Source organism: Copadichromis virginalis, linkage group LG3 (genome assembly GCF_057382275.1).
Source record: "Copadichromis virginalis isolate Kocher_CV1m ecotype Utaka linkage group LG3, C_Virginalis_male_GT1.1, whole genome shotgun sequence".
Taxonomy (NCBI): domain Eukaryota; kingdom Metazoa; phylum Chordata; class Actinopteri; order Cichliformes; family Cichlidae; genus Copadichromis; species Copadichromis virginalis.
In genome coordinates, this window is record NC_140620.1 from 30,960,559 (window position 1) to 30,985,827 (window position 25,269).

General features: G+C 40.7%; 1 protein-coding gene across 1 annotated transcript in view; it reads left to right on the forward strand.

The window, feature by feature from the left end:
• Positions 1-14,232, forward strand: part of cyp26b1 (cytochrome P450, family 26, subfamily b, polypeptide 1) — a 35,355-nt gene extending 21,123 nt beyond the window's left edge. Inside the window, exons 3-7 of the mRNA XM_085450659.1 lie at positions 9,683-9,801; positions 10,042-10,198; positions 10,560-10,715; positions 12,332-12,616; positions 13,540-14,232. Coding sequence (XP_085306785.1) covers positions 9,683-9,801; positions 10,042-10,198; positions 10,560-10,715; positions 12,332-12,616; positions 13,540-13,932 — 1,110 coding nt within the window. The 3' untranslated portion in view covers positions 13,933-14,232. The remainder of the gene's footprint in view (positions 1-9,682; positions 9,802-10,041; positions 10,199-10,559; positions 10,716-12,331; positions 12,617-13,539) is intronic.
• Positions 14,233-25,269: the final 11,037 nt, after the last annotated feature.

Sequence of the window (25,269 nt, forward strand, 5' to 3'; positions counted from 1 at the left end):
GCTGCTGAAGCGTGAGAACGACCCCTCCATCATTCCATCTTCTCCTGCTCCTCCTCTCATCTGCCTTCGGACAGAGCGAGTGAGAGAGCGAGAGACAGCCCTCATGTTTCCGTTTTTTTTTTAAATTTTCTGTCATTTCTCCCCCTGACTATTATTATTATCTCTCTCTCGCTCGTGCACTTTCTCTCTTCTTTTCTGTCTCTTGCTTCCTCTCTGGCTCTCTCATTTCTGTGCCAAGACCATTTCAGGTAATCAGCCACTTACCTCTCCCTCCTATTATCCCCTTATCCCCAGGGCACAAACCTTCTTTTCTCTCTCTCTCTTCCACACACACACACACACACACACACACACACACACACACACACACACACACACACACACACACACACACACACACATTTAATGCACACGCAACATCACGCACAAAGAATCGGAACGAGAAAAACAAGAAGTAGAGCTCCCTGTGTTTTCCTGTAAATCAGTCTCTCATTTTCTCTCTGCAGACACAGTTAGGTTTTTTTGGAGGGGTTTGGAGGCGGGGTCGGGTTTCCTTGCTGCCGTGCCCCGGGACAGGCGAGGGGTTGGTCGGGTCTAATCTGAGCTCTGATCCCCTCTCCTCTCCCTGGAGACCCCCGCACTAACCTCATGTAATGACCCCTGATTAGGAAGGCTGCCTCCGACACGGCACAAAGAGGGGCTTTCTGTGGGGGCCCAACATACACACACACACACCTGAACGCTGCCTTGGATGGATACACACACAGTAAAGTTGCTTAGCCTCATAGGTTTAAGCTGAAGTGCCTCTGAGCAAGACTCAAAACTCAAACTCGTGACCTCTGGCCTCCATAATAGGCAAAAAAAAGAGATCCTTCCTAAGTAGATCAGCCAATGTGGTGTCAAACTGTCGAGTTCAGAGAGAATTTTGACCTGAATGCAAAGAGGAAAATCCTTGTCTTTGAAGCCTTTTCTCTGATAGAAATAAATCATGAAGAAAAAATGATTAAAACAACAAAATTCCACAATTTCTTTAACTTATTTAGGGAAAGAACGGAAAATTATCATGGCCTCGACTCCAGCCAAGCTGTCCCCGAATGTTCGACTGTTGCATCTAACCTGATTTCAACTTGTCTACTGTCCTGTTTATGATCGGGAAACCCGCAGTTCTGGATCATTTTTAGCACGACTGATATGTTTAGATCTCTTAATGGTCCTTCCCCTTTGCCTTTTTGAGTCTCCTCAAGTTGATGAAGTCACGTGGAGCATAGTGATGAGGGAAAAAAATGGCACACAAGCATCTCAGTCCTGGCTGTGTTTTTTCTGGGGTGAGACAGTATTTTTTTCTCTGCAGTGTCAGTCTCATTCTGAGGGATGAGCTAAAAACTTCAGTCGTGGCGGCAGACCCGGTTCTGGTCACCGGTTATGCTCTTCTACATGAAACAGCAGAGGATGTTTGCTCTCTCTGCACAAGTTTCGAGCCTGTGGTAAGATCACAGAGCACAAGTGGTCAAAACTTTCAGGACTTTCAGGGAGATCTAAAAGCAGCCTGGAAACTGTCATGACATGCCCTAGAACAGGGCTGCCCAATCCCAGTCCTCGAGAGCTACTATCCTGCAGCTTTTAGATGCATCCCTACTCCAACACAGCTGAATCAAATGAATGGCTTGTTATCAGGCCTTTGCCAAACACAATGGCATGCTGAAGAGGTAATCAAACCATTTGATTCAGCTGTGTTGGAGTAGGGATGCATCTAAAAGCTGCAGGACGGTAGCTCTCGAGGACCGGGATTGGGCACCCCTGCCCTAGAAAATCAGCCAAGTTCAGGTAAGACTTTTGATTTTTGTGGGCCTCCACGCCACCTCGTACATCGTCTTAGCTTCAGTGCGGACCAATCCCATCATGGATCAGTACCCACCACTGCTGCCAAGTTAGTCACTTTCTAGCTAGATAAATATATATGGATATATGAGCACTTAAGTCAGCTACCCCTGAAAAAAACAACATTTTATGGGATTGTTTAAACCTTGTTGCAGATACAGAACTAGAAAGACTTCAAGAGAGCTATTAGTGAACATGTAGGTTTAAAGAGCCATCAGAAAACCAATAGACTGAGCTTGTGGCAGGTGCAGAGGCGGGTGGCTTGCAGTTTCCTTCAAATATACGCGTGTTTACACTTTGACTTTCAGCTTGCTGTGGTATTTACAGACACATCACTTCAATATAAGGAGGGCCGACAGAATGAATGATATTATAAGGAGAGCCAGAGGTCAGCTAGCCATTTTTCAGCAGCTTAAACAAGAGAGAGTGTGTGTGTGTGTGTGTGTGTGTGTGTGTGTGTGCGCGCGCGCGCGTGCGCGCGGGCTCCCTCCTGTTTTTCTCGATAATAAAGCTAAGTCAACAGAAAGAAGCGAAACACCATCAGCTGAGAGAAAAATAAGAAACTGGTTTACTGTCTGACCAGCTGGACCAGAGTGTCTCCTCTGTGTGTGTGTCTGTGGTTTTCATATGGAAAAACAATCTGCACACAGCACATTAGCCTTTTTGGTGGATCAACAGAGCCAGCCAGTTTCCATATAACCCCGTGTTAAGCTAGGAAACTAACTCCATCAAAGAACCACAGTAGACTGGTTTTCCACTACGGGCCAATCAGAGCCTAACAAGGGCAGCCAGGACTTACACATCATCCTTGACTGAAAACAACATCGAACATACCGTTTGCACTTCTGCCGCGAACTGAAGGACTTTTTTTATTTTGGTGGGTTTTAGTTGTGTAGGCTAAGATCTTTGCTCCTGCTGGATGAACAACTAGATGGGTTTGAGCGTAGTGTTTGTTCTCATGTAGACATCAGACTTTCCAATGAAATATGTCTTTTTCAGATCTGTGCAAACACTAGAGGCACGGCAAGACTGCTTAAACTCCACGAAGGTATTCGATTAGGTTAATGACTCTTGGCCAGAATCAAAAATCAGAGTTTAGAGATATATCTCTTTTATTTCCAGCTTAAAAAAACTGAAGTTCAATAATTAGAGGTTGTAACTCTGTTTTTGGTCTCCACTGTCACATCAGGGAAGATGCTACACAATTTGTTAGCTTTGACCACTTTCCCCCCCTTTTTTTGGACACATTGCATTCATCAGTGTTTTAAATTCAATTCAATTTGGTTCTATTTATATTGAACAAATCATAACAACAGTTTCCTCAAGGTGCTTCATATTGTAAAGTAAAGACCGCACAGTAATACAGACAAAACCCCAACAATCAGGTAACGCCCCTGTAAGCAAGAACTTGGTGACAGTGGGAAGGAGGCAGCTGGTTGGGGCTAGATTAAAGAAGCATGCTATGGTTATAAACATGCTTCTTTAGAGAGTCCTACTTGGCTCTCAGTGGAAATGTTTCCCTCTGTGATGGAACAACACTGTGCAAACACTCTGTTGACTGTGGCAGCCACTACTTTTATTTTCAGCTTCACGAGATACTTCTCACTTCTTCAATTTAAGCCCACAGCCGCCCGCACATTCCCTCATACCATCCCTTTCTTTTCCAGTTTTTCTCCACATTTTCCTTCCCCTTTGTTATTCTTTCTTTTGGAAACATTGCCCGATCCTTACATTTAGAAAAAACCAAACTTGGACAAAGAAAAAATAGAGATGTAGAGAGAAGAATGGACAAGAATCTGACTCGATCTAACACTTTTTCTCGGTTGCTGCCGGGGTTTTCTCGAGGAACTCCATAAACGCTTGCTTTAAATAAGCGTACAGTGAAATCAGAGAGATGTGATGTCTGTGAAAGTGCTGCGATGGTGATGATTCTTTGCATGGAGCCCTTGTATGTTTGTCTCAGCCTCCTGTGCTTCTGCTCATCACCAGTAGAGGGCACTGCAAAGTGGGACTGAGGTGAAGCCCACTCTGTGCGTCCCTTTTTTTTAAATCCAGGTTTTATCATTGCTAAGATCAAATTGACCTCTTAAAAATTTCAAAAGTGTATATACATATTTTCTAAAGATCCAGTGGAAGTTTAAAATCAGTACAGTACTATACTGTCTTAGAAATACTGCATGCAAGAAAGATAATTTAGTTTTGAGAAAAGTAATACTCAACAATACCCAGAAAGTAAAAATCCAGCAGTCCAGCATTACAGCTTGTTATTACTTGACATGAATACACAGTAGCACAGTGGTACAATGGTTAGAGCTATTGCAACACAGCAAGAAGGTCCTGGGTTTGAGTCTAGGAGCTTCTTCTGTGTGGAGTTTGCATTTTCTCCTTGTGCCTGCGTGGTTTCCTGCAGGATAGCTTCCACCCACAGTCCAAGACGTGTATGTTGGGTTCATCTGTGATTCTAAATCAGCCGAAGGTGTGAATCTCTTTGTGCAACCAGCGTGTACCCTGACTTCCACCCAGTGACAGCTGGGAGGGGCTCCAGCCACCCCATTACCCTGAATTAGATAGAGATGTGTTCCTGAATACAGTGCTGTAGCTGCACGTTAAACATGTGCACTGCTGTTAGTTTTTCCGCTCTATATTTCCAAATTCTGTTAAATAATTAAAAGTTAAATTATTACGTGCCTTCCTCCTAAAAGTAAATGACGGGGTGAAATATTAAGCTTAATATTGACCTTAACCCTCATCAGCAAAGCAATCACTTTGTGATTCAACGTGACAATACAAGCAGGGAAAAACACAGGGACTGCTTTTGTAAGTAGGAGAAATGAGTAAAAAGGAATAAATAGTATGGTTTAGAAAAAAAGGATGGATGAAGGGGCAGGGAGAGCCAGGAAGAGGTGGGAGCAGAGAGAGAGAGAGAAAGAGGGAGGGAAAGGAGGGCAGAGAAAAGAATAAAGGAGTCTTTACATGTCTGTGGAACCAGCAGCTCGCAGCACTTTCACATAATTTAAGACATATGGACGTTATTAGGACAACTGTGTCTGTGTGCGAGTGTGTGTCTGACTATATCTGTGTGTGTGAGAGAGAGAGCACAGGAGTGAGTGTGTCTTTGCGCTGCAGGCTACAGAAGACAGTCACGTTTTTGTGGTGCAGCAAAATGACTGTTGTATTGAACAATCCCCCACTAAAACACACACACACACACACACACACACACACACACACACACACACACACACACACACACACACACACACACACACACACACACAAACTCCCGTCTTGTGTGGAACTTGGAACGTCCCAGAGTGACACTACATAAAAAACTGTGTTTGATTGGCAGCCAGAGAAACTGTGTGTGTGTGTTTCTCAACGTGTGTGTGTTTGTCTGACCTGTAGTTACCTTTCAGAGTCTCCCGTCTGCCTGCTCACACACTGACTGCCTGACTCACGGGTCCTACAGTAGCTCAACCTTTCTGCTCTGTCTGTACTTAAAAGTGTGTGTGTGTGTGTGTGTGTGTGTGTGTGTGTGTGTGTGTGTGTGAGTGAGTGTGTGTGTGTGTGTGTGTTGGAAGAGACAAAGTGCTCAACCAGATTGACCAATTATGCATAATCCAGTGCAGACGGGTTAAATGGCTAAATTCACAATGTTACACAGCCTTATTTGGCCTAACTAGTGTTTCTGGCGTTCAGTCTCTGCTTGGTGTGTGTGTGTGTTTGCATGGTTTTTATTGCTGATTTTTCATGATGATTCACAAACATATTTGCGTTGCATGTACTGGATATTGTATATAAAAGATAAATGGAGCTTCTTGATTTAAAAAGTGCCTTAAACCTGAATTCTTTTGAACGGCCAGCAGAGGGAGATTCCACTGGTTGTGAAGAGATTTCGGGTAGCGTTGAAGGTTATTGGAAAATTATTTTATCTCCGACTCATAGTCAACACTTTTCATATTCTTTAAGGTCTCAGACTTTAGCTTTCAGACTGACTGAGCGCAATGTGATGTTTAAATTGTAAACTGTGGTCGTATCCATCCATACTTCTCTACATTAAGATATTTCCAGGACAGCTCAGAGATGTAATCTCTCTAGTTTGTCCTGGTCCTACCTGGGGCTTCATCCTGGTAGGACATACTTGGAACACCTCGTCTTACCAGGAGGTGTCCGGGAGGTATCTTAATCAGATGCCTGAACCACCTGAAACACATTCTTATCTGAAGGTATGCTGAAAACTAACAACCTAGTTTTTATAAGCAAAACCTCAGCATGAGGAGACATGATGAGGGCTGGTGGAAGTATAAGGCACAAAGCTGCCAGCCAGAAGACTGTTGCATCCCCTTGGCGAGCTTTGTGTTTTGTGATTTGTTTTGCTCTGTTTTCATTCACTGATTGGTTAGCACAAAAAGGACTTTGTTCGATGTAAGACAAAATGGCTCTGTTATAATATGCCCCTTCACAACAGCAGCCCTGCACATAAGCAGGGTACATGGCACTCAATGTGACACTGAGTTGTCTTGAACAAGCATTGATACGTGCGTAACACGCGTCTCATTATCGCCATGATTGGTGCGACACTGACAGCTTTGACAAATTTGACTTTGGCAGCGCTCGACACCATGGGAATGGGAACAGGCTGACCACAACCCTGTTTTACCACGCAACTTCAGCAACCCTCACGGGACAATCGATGTCATTATGAAAAGAGTGGAAAGCAGTTTAAAGATGCGCAATCCTTCGAATTTCATCCAAATCCAATCAGTGGTGTCCACTGTTTCCTGGGCAACAGACAAACAAATGACTGATTAATCCAACATTGACAGCCCTCAAAGTAGCAGACGAACAAAAGACGTCACTGCAGTTTCAGTATCTCAGGCTCTTTTGAGTTCAGATATTGTGTGTAATCTCCTGTGGTTGGGGTTGGGCAGCAGGTCGTGTAAGCTGATCTGTGACCAGCAGTCCCAGGGTGCGGCAGCAGAGGAAATGTAGTGCTACTAAGGTCTTAGAGGGCTCTGTGATCTGCACTAACCACTCCCTAACGCACAGCACATACGTATGTACCCGTACAGTGCGCACATGTAACGCATGCACGCACTCGTGCACTCGGCACCAGCTCAGTGGACTATTGTTCATTCATTTTCAGGAGGGCGTAGGGAGGGAAGCAGACTTTGGAGGAATGAGAAGAGCGGCAGAAAATAAGAGGGAAATGAAGTAGAGAGCAAAATAAGAGTATGAGCGCCCAACTGATGTTTTGGTGGCTGAAACATCAACCTCAAGAACCACATGTACCCTCTCTGGCCTTGGTTCAGATCCCACTAGAAGCTGCTTTCTTCCCTCTCAATAAGTCAATGAAGAGAAGCAGAAACACTCCACTGGCTCCTCCGGTGTGTTAACATATGGGAAATATATTCCAAAATAAACAATAAAGGCACTTTGTTTGTGCATATTTCAGTAAAACAAAGAATCTGGACACAATACAGTTTTTACGAGCATATACTGTTATACTTTAAAAAAAAAAAACTCTTTCCCCCATACAGACAACATTTGACAGCCTCCCCTGTACCCTTAATGATGAGTTTTGACACTTCACAATATCAATAAAGAGGTGGTTTGACCACCATTAGAATAGTTTCCGGGTTTCTCCAAGGATAGCTGCATAAGCAGAGACCAACCTCACCAACTTTTGATGAACAACCAGTCATTTTGTTATGTAAAAAGCCCTGAAATATGACAGAAACCACTCAGTTAAGAAAAGGGTTTCAAAGGTTACTCCTCATCAGCTTTCAGGTGGTAACGAATTAAGGATGATTGCAGACAAAAGCCATTATCAAAGAGATTAAGCATATATTTTCTTTTACAACATGCTGCTATTAGAAACAATACCTATACAGGATTTTTTTTTTTAGCATAGATTAGTTTCTCTGCAGGGTCTAATAAAGGAGAAAGTCATAAAAAGAAACCACAGTGATTAAATAAAGCAGAGAAAAACCACAGACAAGTAGCAGTTGGAAGTTTTGTATGTGTATTTTAGATAATAAAAACGAAAGTCATTAAAAAATAATAAAAATCCACTTAACGTCTGCTGGATTGGAGACATTTCCAAAACAACTGTAAGGCTTCAATGACCACTATTTATTAGAAGTTTTCCACTTCTAATGGAAACTCAGCTCATTCAGCTTTGATTTCTGATTCAGTAAAACCTATAAGATGTATTGATTAGAGGGTGGTCCAAATTAAATATGACAGTCTTTTTTTGAAGTCTCAGTGTGACCATTCTAATATCATTGTCTTGTTTTGGAGCCAGGTGTGATTGTTGAGTGCATAGACACAGTTAGTTACTACTAGGCAGAACAGTGTTTCATTATTATTTTTTTTATTAGTATTTTTAAATAGTATAACAATACTAGAGCGCAGACATGTCGGACAAACAAACAATATTTGCTTTAAAATACTCCAAATATGTTTGAAGTGTCCACTTTAGTTACTTGCATCAGTGGATGTAAAGGATAAAAAGCCCCAACAAGTCAGCCATGCCTTGGTTAGATTAGGGAACAATATTAAAAATAGTAACTGTGTACAGCTATTAAGAAGAGAGAAATTTTTGTAGCAGCCTGTGAACATGTTTATTTTTGTTGTAAAGTAGGAGCATTTTAATATGGGGCTCTATGGGCATTTACCAACTTTTGGAATCAGCCTCAAGTGGCCACTGAAGGAACTGCACCTCACTTCTGGCATATTCTTTTTAGGTGAAATCCTAAACACAGCTACAAAATTTGATTTCACTCAGTGTTTTGAGAAAACAATTAAGGCTGTTAACGGCTACAGTTCATCTGGTTCTAACTTTGTTTTTTCTTCTTCACTCATCTACATAATTAGGAAAATGTCCGACCGTTAAAGGAACAAGAAACTTATTAGTTCAAATAAAACTAAGCATGGGTAGTTGACTCATTTTAATATAAAAGCTCTATTCTAGTCCATTTCCCTCTCCTTTTTCTCCTCTTCGGTGTTCTCCCCTCTAAATCATTCCCAAGACTCTTTCATGGGCAGTTTTGCACTTTAAATCTGATGGAATATTATTTGTCCAAACAACACTGACGACTGGTGACTGATTCATACTAAGAAATACTCTGTGCAGCCAGGAAAGAACTTAGCTCTTCCCCCTCTTTCTGTTCGTGCTCTTTCTGTCTGTCATTCTAGTTCTGCTGACTACAGGGGAAAAACCTCCACAATGTATAAGTCTCTGTAAAGACCAAGCAAGAGCAATAAGGGGGGAGAGACAGAGAGAGGGAGAACTTGGGGATAAATAAGGAACGGGAATCATAGAAAATGAAAAAATGAATGAACACGTGATGGAAAGTCCAGCCTAGGTAGAATTTAGAAGAGAGAAGGAGATCAATGGTTAGACAATTTAGAGAAATATGAGAGGCCAAGACAATGGCTACAAAAATACAGCCAGATGTTTTATCCTTTACCAAAAACCAGTTGTCTCTTTCATGGTCAACTGTAGAACTTTGTACCAAATTTCACTTGTAAAGTGCACATTTTTAGATGCCCTGCAAACCAAGAGACAGACACAAAACACCCCAATAAATTCCCAGTGAATACCAGCATTACTGCAGAATAAACTTGTGCTTCCTGTTGTCTTTCCACATACCTGTCAGTCAGGATTTACCGAGGGGATTACAACATATAATCTGTGGACATTTGTCCTCTGTTTTGACTTGCACTTCTCCAACAGCTGGGCGCTGTTGCATTCTGCATTTGAGACTGATGTTATTTGCTCATTTCTCTGTCCCTCCAGGTGTTTGCCAAAGTGTTCAGCCATGAGGCCTTAGAGTCGTACCTCCCTAAAATCCAGCAGGTCATCCAGGAGAGTCTCAGAGTGTGGAGCTCTACGCCTGAGCCCATCAACGTCTACAGGTACGGCCAGGAAAGGACAGTGGAGACAGTTGTTAATGTAGCTAAAATCTGGGAGCAAGACTAAAACAGCGCTCCTATCCTAGGTGAATGCAGGTAGAAAGGTATTTATGATGAGTATCGCTGACAACACAGAGTCGTTATCAGCAGTGGTAGAAACTCAGAATATACAACAGTTCAAAAACACAGGCTGCTTCAATGGGCTACTAAATTAATATTCTGTCATCTGTCATTTTTCTGTAGGGAGAGCCAGAGGCTGTCCTTCACCATGGCTGTCAGGGTGCTGCTGGGCTTCAGGGTGACGGAGGAGGAAATGAAGCATTTGTTCTCAACCTTCCAGGACTTTGTTAACAACCTCTTCAGTCTGCCCATAGACCTGCCATTTAGTGGCTACAGAAGGGTAAGTGTATCATATGACCACTTCCTTCTCATTGGTATTTTTGGAGCTTAGTATATCTTTTTACATCTTAATGTCCCCAAAAATAAAAGTGTTTTCCCAACTGGTCACTGCAGATGGCTGCACCTCCCTGAGCCTGGTTCTGTTCAACGGTACTTCCTGTTAAAAGGGAGTTTTTCTTTCCTACTGTCATCAAGTGTTTGCTCATAGGGCGTTGTGCAACTGTTTAGGTTTCTTTCTAATATTGTAGGATCTTTACCTTACAATACAAAGCATTTTGGGGTGCTTGTTGCTCAGCTAAACTGAATTTGCATCAAAGAGGACATTTTAAGGGTAAAAGGACTTAATTTGTGCATTGTTGCAGGGTATCCGTGCACGAGACACCCTTCAGAAGAGCATAGAGAAAGCCATCAGGGAGAAGCCCATGTGCACCCAAGGCAAAGATTACAGTGACGCGTTGGATGTCCTAATGGAGAGTTCCAAAGAGAATGGCAGCGAGCTCACCATGCAAGAACTCAAGGTAACATACCTAAGCACAAAAAAACAGCCACCTGGGAAAGAGGGTAGGGTAGTGCAAGCATGCGCTGAAAAGAAGCCAGAACCACAAGAAGTCACTCAATCGCATGTAGAAGCACGTGGATACACACTGATTCGTATGGGTGCAAACACACATAGAAATCTCTATTTACCTAGCAGAGAGCTGCCAAAGGGAACCAGTCTGGGCTGACTGAAAACACAAACAGTCATCATAATTCTCTGACAAATCAGCCAGTGATCATAAGTACCAAATGGGGATAATGATACACACCCTAATGTGAAATATGAAAGCAAGCTGCGTTAATACCTATCGGCTGACAGGAACAGCATAACACACACATACACACACACTCATGGTCAGGCACACCCTCTGTTTACCTATTAAAGTAATTCAGAGGAATTCTGTGGAAACTCGACTCTCTGCTTCTCTCTCGGACTTTGTGGTTTCTGGGTTAAGTCCAGGGCCAAAAATAAGTCAACACTCCCCCCCTGCTAGGGGTCTGAAAGAGGCCTCCTGTACGCACACACTCACACACAAATATTTAAATACACACACAAAGTGAACTGGGGAGGCCCTGTCGCTTTCTCCTGCAGTTTTCTGACGCATGCATTTATAGCACACACACACACACACACACACACACACACACACACACACACACACACACACACACACACACACACACACACACACACACACACACACACACACGTGTGTGTATATATATATATATATATATATATATATATATATGCTGGTAGATGCGAGGAGGACCTCACTATTATTTATTCCACTGACTTAAGGCCTTAAGGGGCCCAGCATAGTGCACACTGAGTTTGTTATTGGATGTTACCTTCATATTTCCAAACACACTACTTTTCAGGAATTAAAAACACCATTCTTTTATTATGTATTGACTTTTGACTCCTCTCTCTCTTTTGGTCCAACATTGTTCCAAAACAAATGGCAAGCTTGAGGTGTGGGGTAATGGATTTGTGTCCAAATTTTGGTTGAGTTTGCACATAGCTCTGTTTTTACTCAGTGGAAAGAACAATTTTACATTTTTTAGAATAATATTCCTACATGCCGCTGTTAAACAAGCAGTTTCTGGGTTTACTTCTAGCTCAAAAAGACTATGAAAGACTACTGGTTGAGCATTTGGCTGATGCTCACCCTCAGCCTTCTTTATTTCCACTCTGCAAACTGTTTATTAAAACAACAAGTAATTAACCAATCAGAGATGAAATGAGGCTATAGTTGGTTTGCTCTCAAAGTAAAGACAAGTCAACTGATACACCCTCAGTACTGCCAAGTACTCAATGAATGCTTGTGATCATTCAAGAATGAGTCTTTACTTTCCTAGTTATTGTTGTAAATAGTGATAGGAACTCTTTTTCAAAGCTGTTTGCTATTCTATAAACCCATAAAAGTTTTTCCCCCATGGGAGAAGATGAAAAATGTATAGGGTCGACTGATACCCTGGGAGCTCGGGACCTCCAAGGGGTTGCAAGATAAATGTGTTTTTCTGCAAAACTGTTAACCAAACAAGACCCAAGTAGCGCACTAATACACCATCGTATCTGTTTGCTGACCCACAGGAATCAACCATTGAGCTGATCTTTGCTGCCTTTGCCACCACTGCCAGCGCAAGCACCTCCCTTATCATGCAGCTCCTCCGCCACCCGCAAGTCCTTGAGCGCCTGAGGGAGGAACTGAGATCCAGGGGTCTCCTTCACAACGGCTGCCTCTGCCCAGAAGCAGAACTGAGGCTCGACACCATTATCAGCCTGAAGTACCTGGACTGTGTCATCAAGGAGGTGCTGAGACTCTTTACTCCTGTTTCTGGGGCCTACCGAACCGCCATGCAGACCTTCGAACTGGACGTAAGTGTCCCTAGAACAGTACATCCTTCACATCTTCATGTACCTCTTGTTGTGCAGCATGCTTGCCTTAACATGAATTTTCTTTTTTAAATCAATGCTACTCAATGTCAGCTTTTATTTCCCGTTATATTTTTGTGCAGTGGTAGTTCTGTCATATCAAATCTACCCAAAAGGTCAGAGACTCAACTAGAAGAACCATCGAGTTACCATTCAAATGAATGGTGTAGGTGTTGGTTCACAACCTGCAGACACTACAAGAATCATTACAAGAGTACCAAGAGTCTCATCACACAAAAGGAGGGAAGGGGAGGTTTAGAGGAAAATTACCAAGGATGGACCTCTTTAAATAGCTATCTGTATTTAAAGAAGAGAGAACCACTGGCAATGGAAACGAATTTTGGTACAAAAAGTGTTCCAATGTCCTGATCACCATCACAGATGAATTCAGCAGTGAAACTATTTATGATGATTTTGACTTTATTTGCTTCTTTAATGTATTTGCATTCATTAACAATGACCACTGGATAGAAAAAGAAGGTCCTAGCCCACATATCTTCTGATACTCTGCACGCCTGAAAAAAATGGGTGTTGCAGCCAGATGTTAAATCAACAGACTCTTTCCATTGTACACGTACAATGACAGTAATGGGCTATTCTATTCTATTCTATTCCAATGGGTTCCTGGATTGATCAAGGACCCTAAATGCTTCTCATATTGCTGTATTCTGGTATGAACAGAGAAAAGATGGTTTGAATATGGAAGAACACATATTAGCAGAAAAGTTCACAATTACTTCTTGGAGATACAACAACAGAAATCAGATTGTTATCCAAATTAATTGGTCATATGTGCTTATGGTGGCTAAGTGAACAATTATTTTTATGTGTGTTCATTGTTATGAATTCTGGTCTTTTGTCTCCAGGGAGTCCAGATTCCCAAAGGCTGGAGTGTGATGTACAGCATTCGGGACACCCACGACACTGCTGCCGTCTTCAAAGATGTGGATGCCTTTGACCCTGACCGCTTCAGTCAGGAGCGGAGTGAAGACAAAGAAGGACGCTTCCACTATCTGCCTTTTGGTGGCGGCGTCAGGTCCTGTCTGGGAAAGCAGCTCGCCACCCTCTTCCTTCGCATCCTGGCGATTGAGCTGGCCTGCACCAGCCGCTTCGAGCTGGCTACGCGGAACTTCCCCCGCGTGATCACGGTGCCCGTTGTCCACCCGGTCGATGGGCTGAAGGTTAAGTTCTACGGATTGGACTCCAACCAAAATGAGATCATGGCCAAGTCCGAAGAGCTCCTGGGAGCGACAGTTTAAAAGGGTGGAGGGGTTGATGAGTGGGGGTAGGGGAGGAGAGCAGATTTGTAAGGGAGAAGATTTGAGAAAGGAAGGAATACATTTTAGAGTTATCTTTTCCTTTCCACCTTTTTTTTCAGCCAAGAAGGAGAAGTCTTAATGTTATGCTACAGCTGATGATTTGGACTTTCCTTTAAGAAAGAAAGAAGCTGCCAAAAAAAGTTCTAGAGTTCTATACTATACAAAGAACTATAACACAAAAAGTATGTACAAAAAAAAGAAAACAAAAAAGCTATGTAATATAATTTGAAAAAGAATGTGGGTAGTGCACAAAGGGAGAAAGAGAGTTGTGGTGGTACTTTTGGTGAAATGAAGTGTAGAAAAGTTAAAGATGGTTGTCAATGGGAGGCGAGATGGATGAAACAGGGTAAAGGACGAACAAATATGATATTCTAGCATTTATGCTTGTGCTTAATCAAAAAATGAGTGAACCATTTCAGTTGTATAGCAGGGTAAGAGAGATGGATATATAGACTTAAACATTTCAGGTTTCATGATCCTTTAGTCTTTTTCATTTCCTTCTTAGTGGTGCCCTCCAAATTTAATCCATGTCTTTTTAGTGTATGGTAGTGGTAGCTTTTTTTGGGTTCTTTCCAATTCAAGTTCTTTACTAGCACTCGGATGCACCCTAAAGGATCGTTGCACACTGGGTAGCAGGTTGTGCATCACTTTAGCTCTATACCATTAACTGTATGATGATGCAGTATATACTTTTGAGTGGTTTAAACTTGTACTGCTAATTAGTGTCAAGTATCAATGAAGAATGTATTTTAATGGGGAAGATACGCTGGATGGCTAAGTTGAGGGGCAGTACTCAAACCACACTGAAGTGATGTAAATGGGCAATTTGTTTCTTATGACAACATTGCCTTTCCTATCTGCCTCTAACAGTTTCCATATTACCTCCACTCGTGCACCATAAAGTAAAATAAGCTTCTCAAAGTACTAGCATCGCAAAGAAACACATACATAAAGGCTAAGAGCTGCAGAGCTTTTATCCAGGAGGGAGGGGGGATTTTAATGCAAAGTGCAGCTGCAATCACAGCAAAGAGAGGAACTAGGGAGCCTCAAACTCTTTGAGATATATCTTGAAAGAATAAAATCATGCTGGAAGGACAATGTGCTTTCTGGCTCTAACATTCCACTTAAAAAGCCCTAAAAATGGGAACTGAGTTCAAGAGAAGCTCAAAGACAGCCTTACTTCCTTAATTCCACTTTGAACCTTGAGATTGTTTTCAGGTTGCCCGTCTGCATTAAGTCAGAATCTTGCCCATATATACAAATCCTCAATTATCTAAAAAGTGAATAAACTCAGGTGCAGATTAGGCACTATGGTGTAGAAATGAGAAGCCTTCTTTAATATTTAACTATGACTGCACATAACAGGACTATCCCTTACTTGCCGCCGTAACTTCAGAGCTGGATTGATGTTTTTTGCCCAAATCAAAAAGAAGAAAAAAAGAAGATGAATCATGGGGTGAGGGTGAGCAACTTCAAACAGCAATTCTTTTTCTACTTGACATGTTACCCTTCTGCAACCATTTTGCATCCCCCAAAGCAAACAATTTTGTTGGTGGAAGCACAAACAACCGACAGGAATTCCCATTCGGCATCACACAAGATAAAAGCAATGGAATCCAGGTCAAAAGTAACGTGGTCCAGGTCTGCTTTGTAAATTCTCTGAACCTGTGCTTTGATTTGATTTGATTTTTTATATACCACACTACCAAGTTGCATTGAGATTGTACTCTCTCTCGGGTGGACACTTTGTCCCGCTAACAAGGAAACAAGTAACTTTAAGGACTTGCTCCGAGAGAGAGAGAGCAGTGAAAAAAAGAAGGGTAAGGCGGAGGTGGAGAGAAGTCCTACATACATGCTGCTTGAATGTTGCTTTGTCATTCTGCGTTTGTTTATTTGTGTGCTGTTTTTATTTGCGTGGCTCCCTGGGGCGGCCATTTTGAGCTCTGCGGAAAAAATTGACGCTCTGTCTTGCTGCTCCTCCAATCAACACTAAGAATGCAAAAACAAAAGTAATTCCACGGTTTAAGCAACTTTATGAGCTGAAAGAGATTTATTGCTCGAGGTGATTGCACAATCAGAACTCTTGGAGATTTTTGTGTTCCATAATTGGAAAGGAACATCCAGTTCTTTTTCCCATATATGGAAAGCTTCTAACAGTGGAAATCTGGGACTTGTTTGGGACATTCTGAGCTCCTTGGACAGAGTTCTATGTTTTGAGCTTGGGAGAGAAGGACCAATGAGGTTTTAGGGGAGGACAGGGTGGCACTCAGAGTTTTTTTTGTTTATTTTTAAAATAAAATTTGATATCTAATTGGACCATCCTGTTGTCCACTAACATTCCAGATGGATCCTGCCTGTGCCAGATGTTGTTCACTCTTTCTGCCAACCACACCACTGATCTCGTCATGATGAAAAAATATGAACATAGATATTTTTGTTTTTGGTTTTGCTGCTTTTCTTGTGTACATTTTCTAATTGAGAGTTCTAGATTGCAATAGTTTGTATCGAGTGAGATTTGCTATTTCTTTCCTTTATATATATATATATATATATATATATATATATATATATATATATATATATATATATATATATATATATATATATATATATATATATATATATATATATATATATATATATAAATATGATTTAGCTGATTAAAATATTTTGTGAAAGCAGAAAGAGCATTAACAGGTTATAGTGTATATTAATTTGTACAATATTCCTTTCATTAGCAAGCCATTGGGGGAAAATCAGCTATTTACATCAACTAATAACCTAATATTAATGTTATTGTACAATTAATATTGTTGTTATAAGATATTTGAAATGCTATTTTTATTCTATTACAGATTTAGAGTTTTTAGGCTAAATGAGAAGGTCTTTGGTAAATATTGGATGTATTTAGAATGTTATGTATTTCAATTATATTGTAAACAGTGTTTAAAATGTTAATATTGATGATTTGATTACTGTAATAATTATTATTTGTTTTGTTATTCAGACTTATTATCACTGCATTTTATTTGATATTAATTATGGGAAACAAAAAAGCACTTGTGAGGTATGTTTTATTTTTTAAGTGCCATGCGACTACACTTCCTTTTTCTCTCACCTGTTGGTTTCTGAACCTGTCTTACGTCATTCTGTACATATTTGCCTTTCTTTATACGAAAAAAAAATCATTTAGGTTAAATATGAATGTCGTGTGCTACTTTCCTTGTTTTCTTTTTGTTACTATGATTGTTAAATATACTCCTGTAATAAAATATAAAGTGAAAAAGATATCTGAAAAGTGAATTTTTTGACCACTCTTTCTTTTGACTAGCAAAGAGAAACTGCAGTTTTTATTGGACAGCACTGTGTTACCTTCACAACAAGACGGTCCTGGTTTTTAATCCTGGCTGGGGTCTCCTTCACTGGTCCTTGCACGTGCTCTTTCTGGATACTCGATATTCCCTCATAGTCCAGACATGCATGTTAGCTTAATGGGTGTGACTGTGCAAGTAAATGGCTGGCTGGGTCTCTGTGTTAGGCCCATGCTAACCTGACAACCTCATCAAGGTGTAGGGTTGGGCAGTAATTTAAATGAATGAGAACTGACATTTTGCTTTTAAATTCTCTCAATACAACCTACAGTATGTACTCTCCCAGTAAATTTTGATATTTTAAAGCTAAAATACAATCATTGTCCCTATCAGAGATGGGCAGTAACGCGTTAATCTGATTCCTTTTTTCAAGTAATGAGTAATGTAACGGATTACTAATGCAAAAAAGCAATTAGATTACTGCTACTTTCCCGTAAGCATGCTGCGTTACTGTGTTACTAAACCGTGATTTTGTTTGTGAAGTGTCTCACGACAATGATGTAAGCGCGTGCAACGTCTGTGGCAGCAACAGACGTGTAGATCAACAATGGAGAGAGTACAACCATGTAGCGCTAAAAGCGTGGAAGTGCTTACTCTACTTCAAGTTTTATTCTGTAAAAAGTGACAGAAACATTAGCGTCCGCTGTACACTCTACGTGGGAAGAAAAGTTAAACTTCAAATCTGAGCAAGCACCGAGCAAGCCGCCACGGGAATGTGAAATTGACAGAGAAACCCCCGGATCCCTCCACTGACATGACCGCTGCGGCACTGGGCAAACCTCCACCTGCCCCACTCCTGCTAAACAGGTGAAAACAGATTTAAGAGAGTCAGGACTTAGTGTAGCTAAATCTTGGATTTTGTTTATTTTTTGCTGTTTTACTTGCATCTATTTGAAAGAGTGAGTGAAACACAAAAAAATATTTCATTTTACATGCTGGAATATGCAGAAAATGGGTTTAAATATTAAAAAAGTGTATTCAAATGAAAGACTGTTGCTTATAATTAAATTTTTTGCTTGATGTGCATAAATTTAAAAGATTAAAACTAATAAAACAATTTTACAAAGAGACTTTTCCATTTGATTCAGTTTTATATGATAGATTATGCATAAAAAATAGAATTGGGCTGAAAGGTCTATTGCTTTATTAAGTATTCAGGTTGTGTATCATGTTTTTAAAAAGTAACTAAGTAATAAGTAATTAATTACTTTTGAAAATAAGTACTCAGTAATGTAACGGGGTTACTTTTTTGGAGAAGTAATCAGTAATAAGTAACTAATGACTTTTTTCAAATAACTTGAACAACACTGGTCCCTATCCATTAATTTTCAGATTTATAAGTAAATAATTACAGTTATTTATTTGCATTCCTGAAGAGAAAAAAAACATTTAATGGTTGAACATTGTACTTTATTACTTTCCGAGTTTTCAGTCCACTGTACTGGCTCAAATTTAGGTATAAAAACTTTGCAAATTTTAGAATTTTTAGTCTTAAACATGTTTTGGCAGATTTCTAAAATATAATAGGTGGTGGTCTTATAAATTTGTTATGCGTGTGTGTGGTAGCGCTTGCAGAGCAAACAAGGTAAAATCTTCAGTTATTTGCTATTGTGATTAGAGGTCATATCGCCCAACCCTCCATGACAGCTGGGATAACCCTAACCTCTTAGCCAGAATACTAAAGTAAATAAATCTTAACTAAAAAAGCTGTGTGGAAAAGAAAAAACCTAGACTTGGTTACATCTGTGAACCAGCTTTTTGACCGATTCAAAGATCAACCATTAACAACTTCTACCCTACACTCAGCTTTGCCATGCAGCATTGCTGTGTATTGTATTCAGATGAAGTTAAATCTTTATATAAGGTGTTAATGCAGTGACAATCTAGATAACCAAATTACATCCAGACTCTGAAGAGCATGCATGAGAACTTTGTTAGTTTTTTGGAAGCCACATGAAACCGGCACACAAACAAAAACAAATGTATGTGAAAAGTGCAGCCAGCAAGCAAGTCAGACAGATGGTAGGCCGCCTGTATTGTGCATGCTAACAAGCTTGAAGTACTGAAAGCACGAACTTGTAAATCAGAAAGGTTGGAAATCTTGCGGAAGGGTAACAAGCAGGACCAGGTGCTCTCTGTCAGTTTAAGTTAACTATTTATAGTAGTGGTTTCTGTGATGAATCCCAGCTCCATGAATGACATATTCACCCATCTGCTCAAGTGGCTTCTGTCCACTAAAAAAGAAACCCGTGAGTGTTTCCACTTTGAAAGCACAAAAGAAGTCTATGTAAAAAGGTTGTAGGAGTGGCAGTGTCACACGTCAGTACAGCAAGTTCACCCATGACACTGGAGTTCAACCCTCATGTAATCATAGTTTCATATTATATTTTGAGTTAAGTTTTGTTTTTACGCTCACAATCCCATCAGTGACACTTTTTTGAAAATACGCCCACCTGCTGGGATGGCTTCTGTCATTTAAATAAAACCAGTCATTGTTTCCCCTTTGAAAGAACAACAATAGTTCACATCAGGACGTTATGGGACTGTTATACATGACTATGGGAGTGTTATACATCAATACAACAGTTTCACTCAGCAGAGTTAAACTCCCATGTTATCTTAGTTTCATATTATGTTTTGACCTTTGTTTTTACATGCCATTTACTTTCATTTTAATAGACCATTTCAATTTCACTTCGTAAATACACCCTCATTACAATGTTAAACACGTTTTAGAAAGCTCAGTTTTTTAGGTTAGAAGGTTTAAGATTTTAAAAGCAATTATTTACAAGGCCTCAAGAAGTCACCCAATCCCTCTGGGTTTTCTCTAGTAATTTCTTAGTGAGTGTAACAGCTGACCTGATCTAATTCTATTGGTTTTTTTGTGGAGGAAACGGGCTTCCATAAAAAAACGGTATTGTCCTACATGGGAAAGTTATTTTTGGCAAGCAGTGCTAAACCTTGCACCATTCGCATAAGAAACTCAATTGTTGATTGATTTGGGGGATTGAGTTCATTTTAGTTGATTAATTAATACACATTTGTTTCCCATAATCTAACTCCAGCTAACATTCAAGTGTGTAAAAGTGAATGGTAATCTTTTCAAGGCATTAGAGACACCTGAATTTATTCCTCTGAGGTCTAAAGCATCACCATTCCTTAGACATCAGCACGGCAACCTAATTTTAACCATTCAGCATATTTCTGTTAATTTTAGGATGTCTAATACACCCTTATCAATGCTGATACAGAGCTGGGAAACAATATTTGCCCCTTTTTAGCATATTTGTTACACTTTGTTACTTATTTGAGTTCATCAAACAGATTTGAAAACTGATTTAAATTGAGAAAGAATGAAATGGAGGGAGGTGGAAAGGTATAGGTGCAAGGAGTAGCAGTAGTAAAAGATGAGTTTTAATACCTAGGGCCAACCATTCAAAGTAATGAAGAGAGACAGGAGGCTGAGCTGAAGGTAGCAGGTTTGAAGATTTTCATTGGGAGTGTCCACGATGGACAGGAATACATCAGAGGTTGAGCAGCTCGAAGACAAAGAGGGATGGCTGGCATGCAAAAGGGTTGCTGTGACAAAGTTAGATGCTAGAGCCGGAGAAAGACAGAAGCAGATGATCCGCTGTGGCAAACAGAAAGAAGAAGGCAGCATAAGTGATAGTGATTAGAAAGAGGGGATTAGCCTTTCCATCAGGAACCTTTTTGGTGTTCACATCTGTCAGATCTAAATAAAAATCAAATTTGGGTGTAGTGTGGGACCGCAGTGTTATTTAGAGGAAAGATTCATTTGATTTTAGCTAAGTAAGCATTGTGAAAGCAGCAATGAGCAGCTTAATGGGTGAAACGCGATACTGTTGGTAACAAATCGTCAACAAGCTGGATGCTTTCATAAATAAATGACACCCAACATTAAAAAGACCGCAGACTTGATTAAACCCTACTCGAACGTTCCCTTAAGCAGCCTCGCTTTCTTGATGCAGAGATGAATGGTGGCTCTTTCCTTGAACATTGTTCTTGGAACTGTTACTGGAACTAGAAAACAGAGTCAGATCTCCCGCGTACGTGTAAACATGCTCCATGAAAAGCTGACTCTCATTTGAAAAGCCACAGGGAAGCAATGCTTAGCTGCACACTAGATTAAATAGTAAAGCTTTTTGTAATCTCTTGTGTGTCTTCTGTTGTGAATATTCAACTTCAGTATTGGACTCTTCAAAGAGAGCCTAACAGTGGGACTGAGAACTGTTATGTTGGGGAACACACAGAAAACGATGATCTGGTTCAGGGTCTCAGCACTGTGATTGTGTGATTGAGTGACGTCTCACTGCTTCCATATCTGTTTTTATTCCCCTGCCAGCAGATCACTGTGGTTTGTGAACATCAAGAAAAAACCAGAGTTTTTCTCTGGCTTGATGGAAGACAGAAGAGAGAAAGAGAGAGGAAGACAAGGAGAAAGCTACTACAATAAGTCCACATGTAAAAACCTACACCCACTTCAAAGACATTAGGGTTGGAGAGATGCAAGCTACACACACTTACATGGTCACCAAAGAAGAACACACAAGTGTACGAGGAAGTTTTGGAAAAAAATGATAATGTTCACAAACAACATGACATATGACTGAAAGTAACACCGGCTTTACAGTTGGGATACACGCATCAAATCACACACAGCTTGTGGGAAGAACAAGGAGTTTGGTTCTGTTTGTTTGTAGTTTTGCTGCCAGGAGAGTCTGTTTGCCACAGTAAGTACTCCAAGATGAACCACTTCAAGGGAACAGTGTGTGTGTGTGTGTGTGTGTGTGTGTGTGTGTGTGTGTGTGTGTGTGTGTGTGTGTGTGTGTGTTTCCCTGTGTCCTGTTGGTCAGACTGTGTGGACATAATTTGATGGCTTTCATGAATGGAGGAAAGTTCTGTGATCTGTATTTGTTTTTCATTTTATTGTCTTTATACCATTACACAGTGTTGTGAATGCGGTGCTTAAAAGGTAAAGTGTTTTTGAAAAATGCTTCCAACAGAAAGAAAAGAAAAAAATCAGCTTGCGAACATTAAGACCTTTTTCTCCAGTCTTCTGCACCACCTGGAAGACATTCTCCTTCAGTTTCCAAAACTGCACAGTTTCCCAGGGCGTCAGATCCTGTTGTTGTGTCAAAACCCCTAGCGTCTCGCACAAGGTGTCCTTTGGCATCAGTGCTGTAATACACAAGGTGACTAGACTTGTGTAATACACAAGGTACTAGTGACGTCCCATTAAAATGTACTGGGCAGCGTCATTTTTCGAATGTGCAAACCATAATATTGTTTTTGAACCTAACCACATGGGTTTTGTGTGTTGTATCAGTTCAACTAAGTTTTATTCACATAGCACCAAATCAGAACATCAGCCACCTCAAGCCTTTTTATATTGTAAGGTAGAGACCAAGAAAAAGCCCCAACAATCAGGCGACCCCCTATGAGTAAGCATTTGGTGAAAGTGGGAAGGAAAAACTCCCTTTTTACACGAAGAAACCTCCAGCATAAAAAGGCTCGTGGAAGGGCCATGTGCTCGTCGTGTGCTGCGACCTGTAGGTAATATTCATTTTAAGATTTATTTCTGGGGACATTAAGATGTAAAAAGATGTGCAAAGAGGCAAAAACATAGATCAAAAGGAAGCATTACACTTTGTGGATCTGCGAGGATGCAAGTGTGTGTGTTGGTCCCCGTAGGGAAATAACTCCTCTGCAGTTATTTCCCTACGGGGACCAACACACACACATTCACCCAGTGAAGCAGTGGGCAGCCACCAATGCAGCGACCGGGGAGCTGTAGGGACGGTATCTTGGTCAGGGGAACCTCAGGATACCCATTCAGTGGAGTCAAACCCCCGACCTTCCGATCATGGAGCAACCACTCCCCATGTCTCATTGGTTCTGAGAGACTGAGGAGTAGCGTAAGGCGTTTCGAGCACACCTGCTCTTCAACATGACTACGACCAATGACAATAATATCCATTCAGAACGTCCTGGGAGTTGTACCGGCTCAGTACAAATATCTGATAAATACTTTGAGATACATATTTTTAAACTAGACTTTTCTGATCTTGATTTCAAATAGAAGAAAACACAGTACAATGTACCGTTTTTAAAAAGAAAGAATTTTCCCTATCGGTTATTTACGGATGTTTTTCCGTATTTTTACCATGCATTGAATTTTACCATTTATAGACACCTGTGGTGTTATATCTTGGGTCAAGCAGCCTGAAGTCCTGCTTGTCCATTATGCACCTGCATCATTTATTTGTATCCATCATTTGCTCTTCCTGTGTTACAGAGTCTAACTACCAGATGCTGTCACAGTTGACGATGGCCAACCGTGGGGAAGTGAGGAAGGAGGACCCAGGCGCGGAGCTCTGAATATCAGCAGTGCGTTTATTCACAGTGAATGGAAAAACAACAATAAATCCCCGTGCTCTCCCCTGACTCCCGTGTCGTGTCCTCCCTGAAAAGTCCGTGTCTTTGTGCTCCCCGCTCCCATGTCTTAGCACTCCCCGTGCTGGCTGCTGATGCTCCAGTGATGCCTGGTTAAACCACTTGTTTATTCGTGGGCCGCACATCAGGAGCTCCTCTCATCTCCTCCTCATGTGCCTACATAGCCTGATTGTACTGCATGGTGCGTTTTTGCCAAATAAATCTTCATCAGAGGTTGAAACTCGGTTCTGGAGGCAGAGGTGTACAAACCCATGGCATTACTATAGCAACACTATGACACTCTCCTATTGTGCAAACATTATTATGGGTGTCTTCATGGATGATACGATTGTGGCACAGCCTTATTTTGGACATTTGTGCCACTTTATGGTACAATCCGAGTATAATGCTAATGGTCCATAAACAACAATAATCCTGTTTTATCCTGGATAAAGACAAAGTTTGTGACTGAATGTTTTTGTGCTTAAACCCACTGATCCTGTAAAACCAAAAGTAAAAAGTGAGCAAAGCCTAATGAGCAAGTAAAAAAAAAAAATTCCAAATGGCACACAAACTGCAATCCCCTGGCTGGGAATTTTTCTGACTAATTACCATGACTGGTGTGTAAAGAAATTTATTTAAATAAAAAATAATAATTTAAAATGGGGCTAAACCAGGATGGAAATTATATATTTTCTTTACATTTATAGCTATTATTACATTTAAAAATAACTTAATAATCATCAAAACTTATGATATGAGCAATTTTTTGATATTACACACCTCAATGGAAAAGATTTGGTTTGGTTGGATTTGCAATAACACAGCTGCACCTCCCCTGTGTCTGGTTTCCTGAATAAAATGTGTGTCTGTTCTGTCTCTTGCTGGGTAAAAGAAACAGCAAACTAAAAGGCAAGTTGGAGAGAAAGCAACAGAGGGAACGGCAGAATACGGAAAATTCAGGGTGAAAGGGAGACTTCTCTTAGCTGTGACTCTCATCTTTTCTTGAGGATTAAACCTCAGCTATTATCCAGTGGACAGGATGTGGCAGCACACAGCTGAATCCTTAGCTGCAGGTATGACGGATCATCACAAATACTAACAACGGGCAACAACCAGCTAGTGCATAGCCTGAGTAAACAGAGTGGGAGTGCTGTGAAAGTGAAAGAGTGACCGCCCATGTCAAGACTGGATCATGTGCTAAAACAACTGAATAACAGCAATGATGAACTTCACGCAGGACTTTAAGACAAATCCTGATTCTGTAGGTTGGATGATGAAATTTTTAAGACAATCCACAAACAAAGTTGAAGATAAAGACAAAGTTTGTGACTGAATGACTTTTCGTGCCGGGCTGTCATATGCACATTTCAATGTTTACTTTTGTTTCTGATCAAACATAATGCATATTGACCTCCCCATCATTTATGGTTTGTGGTAGTAATTTGCAAAT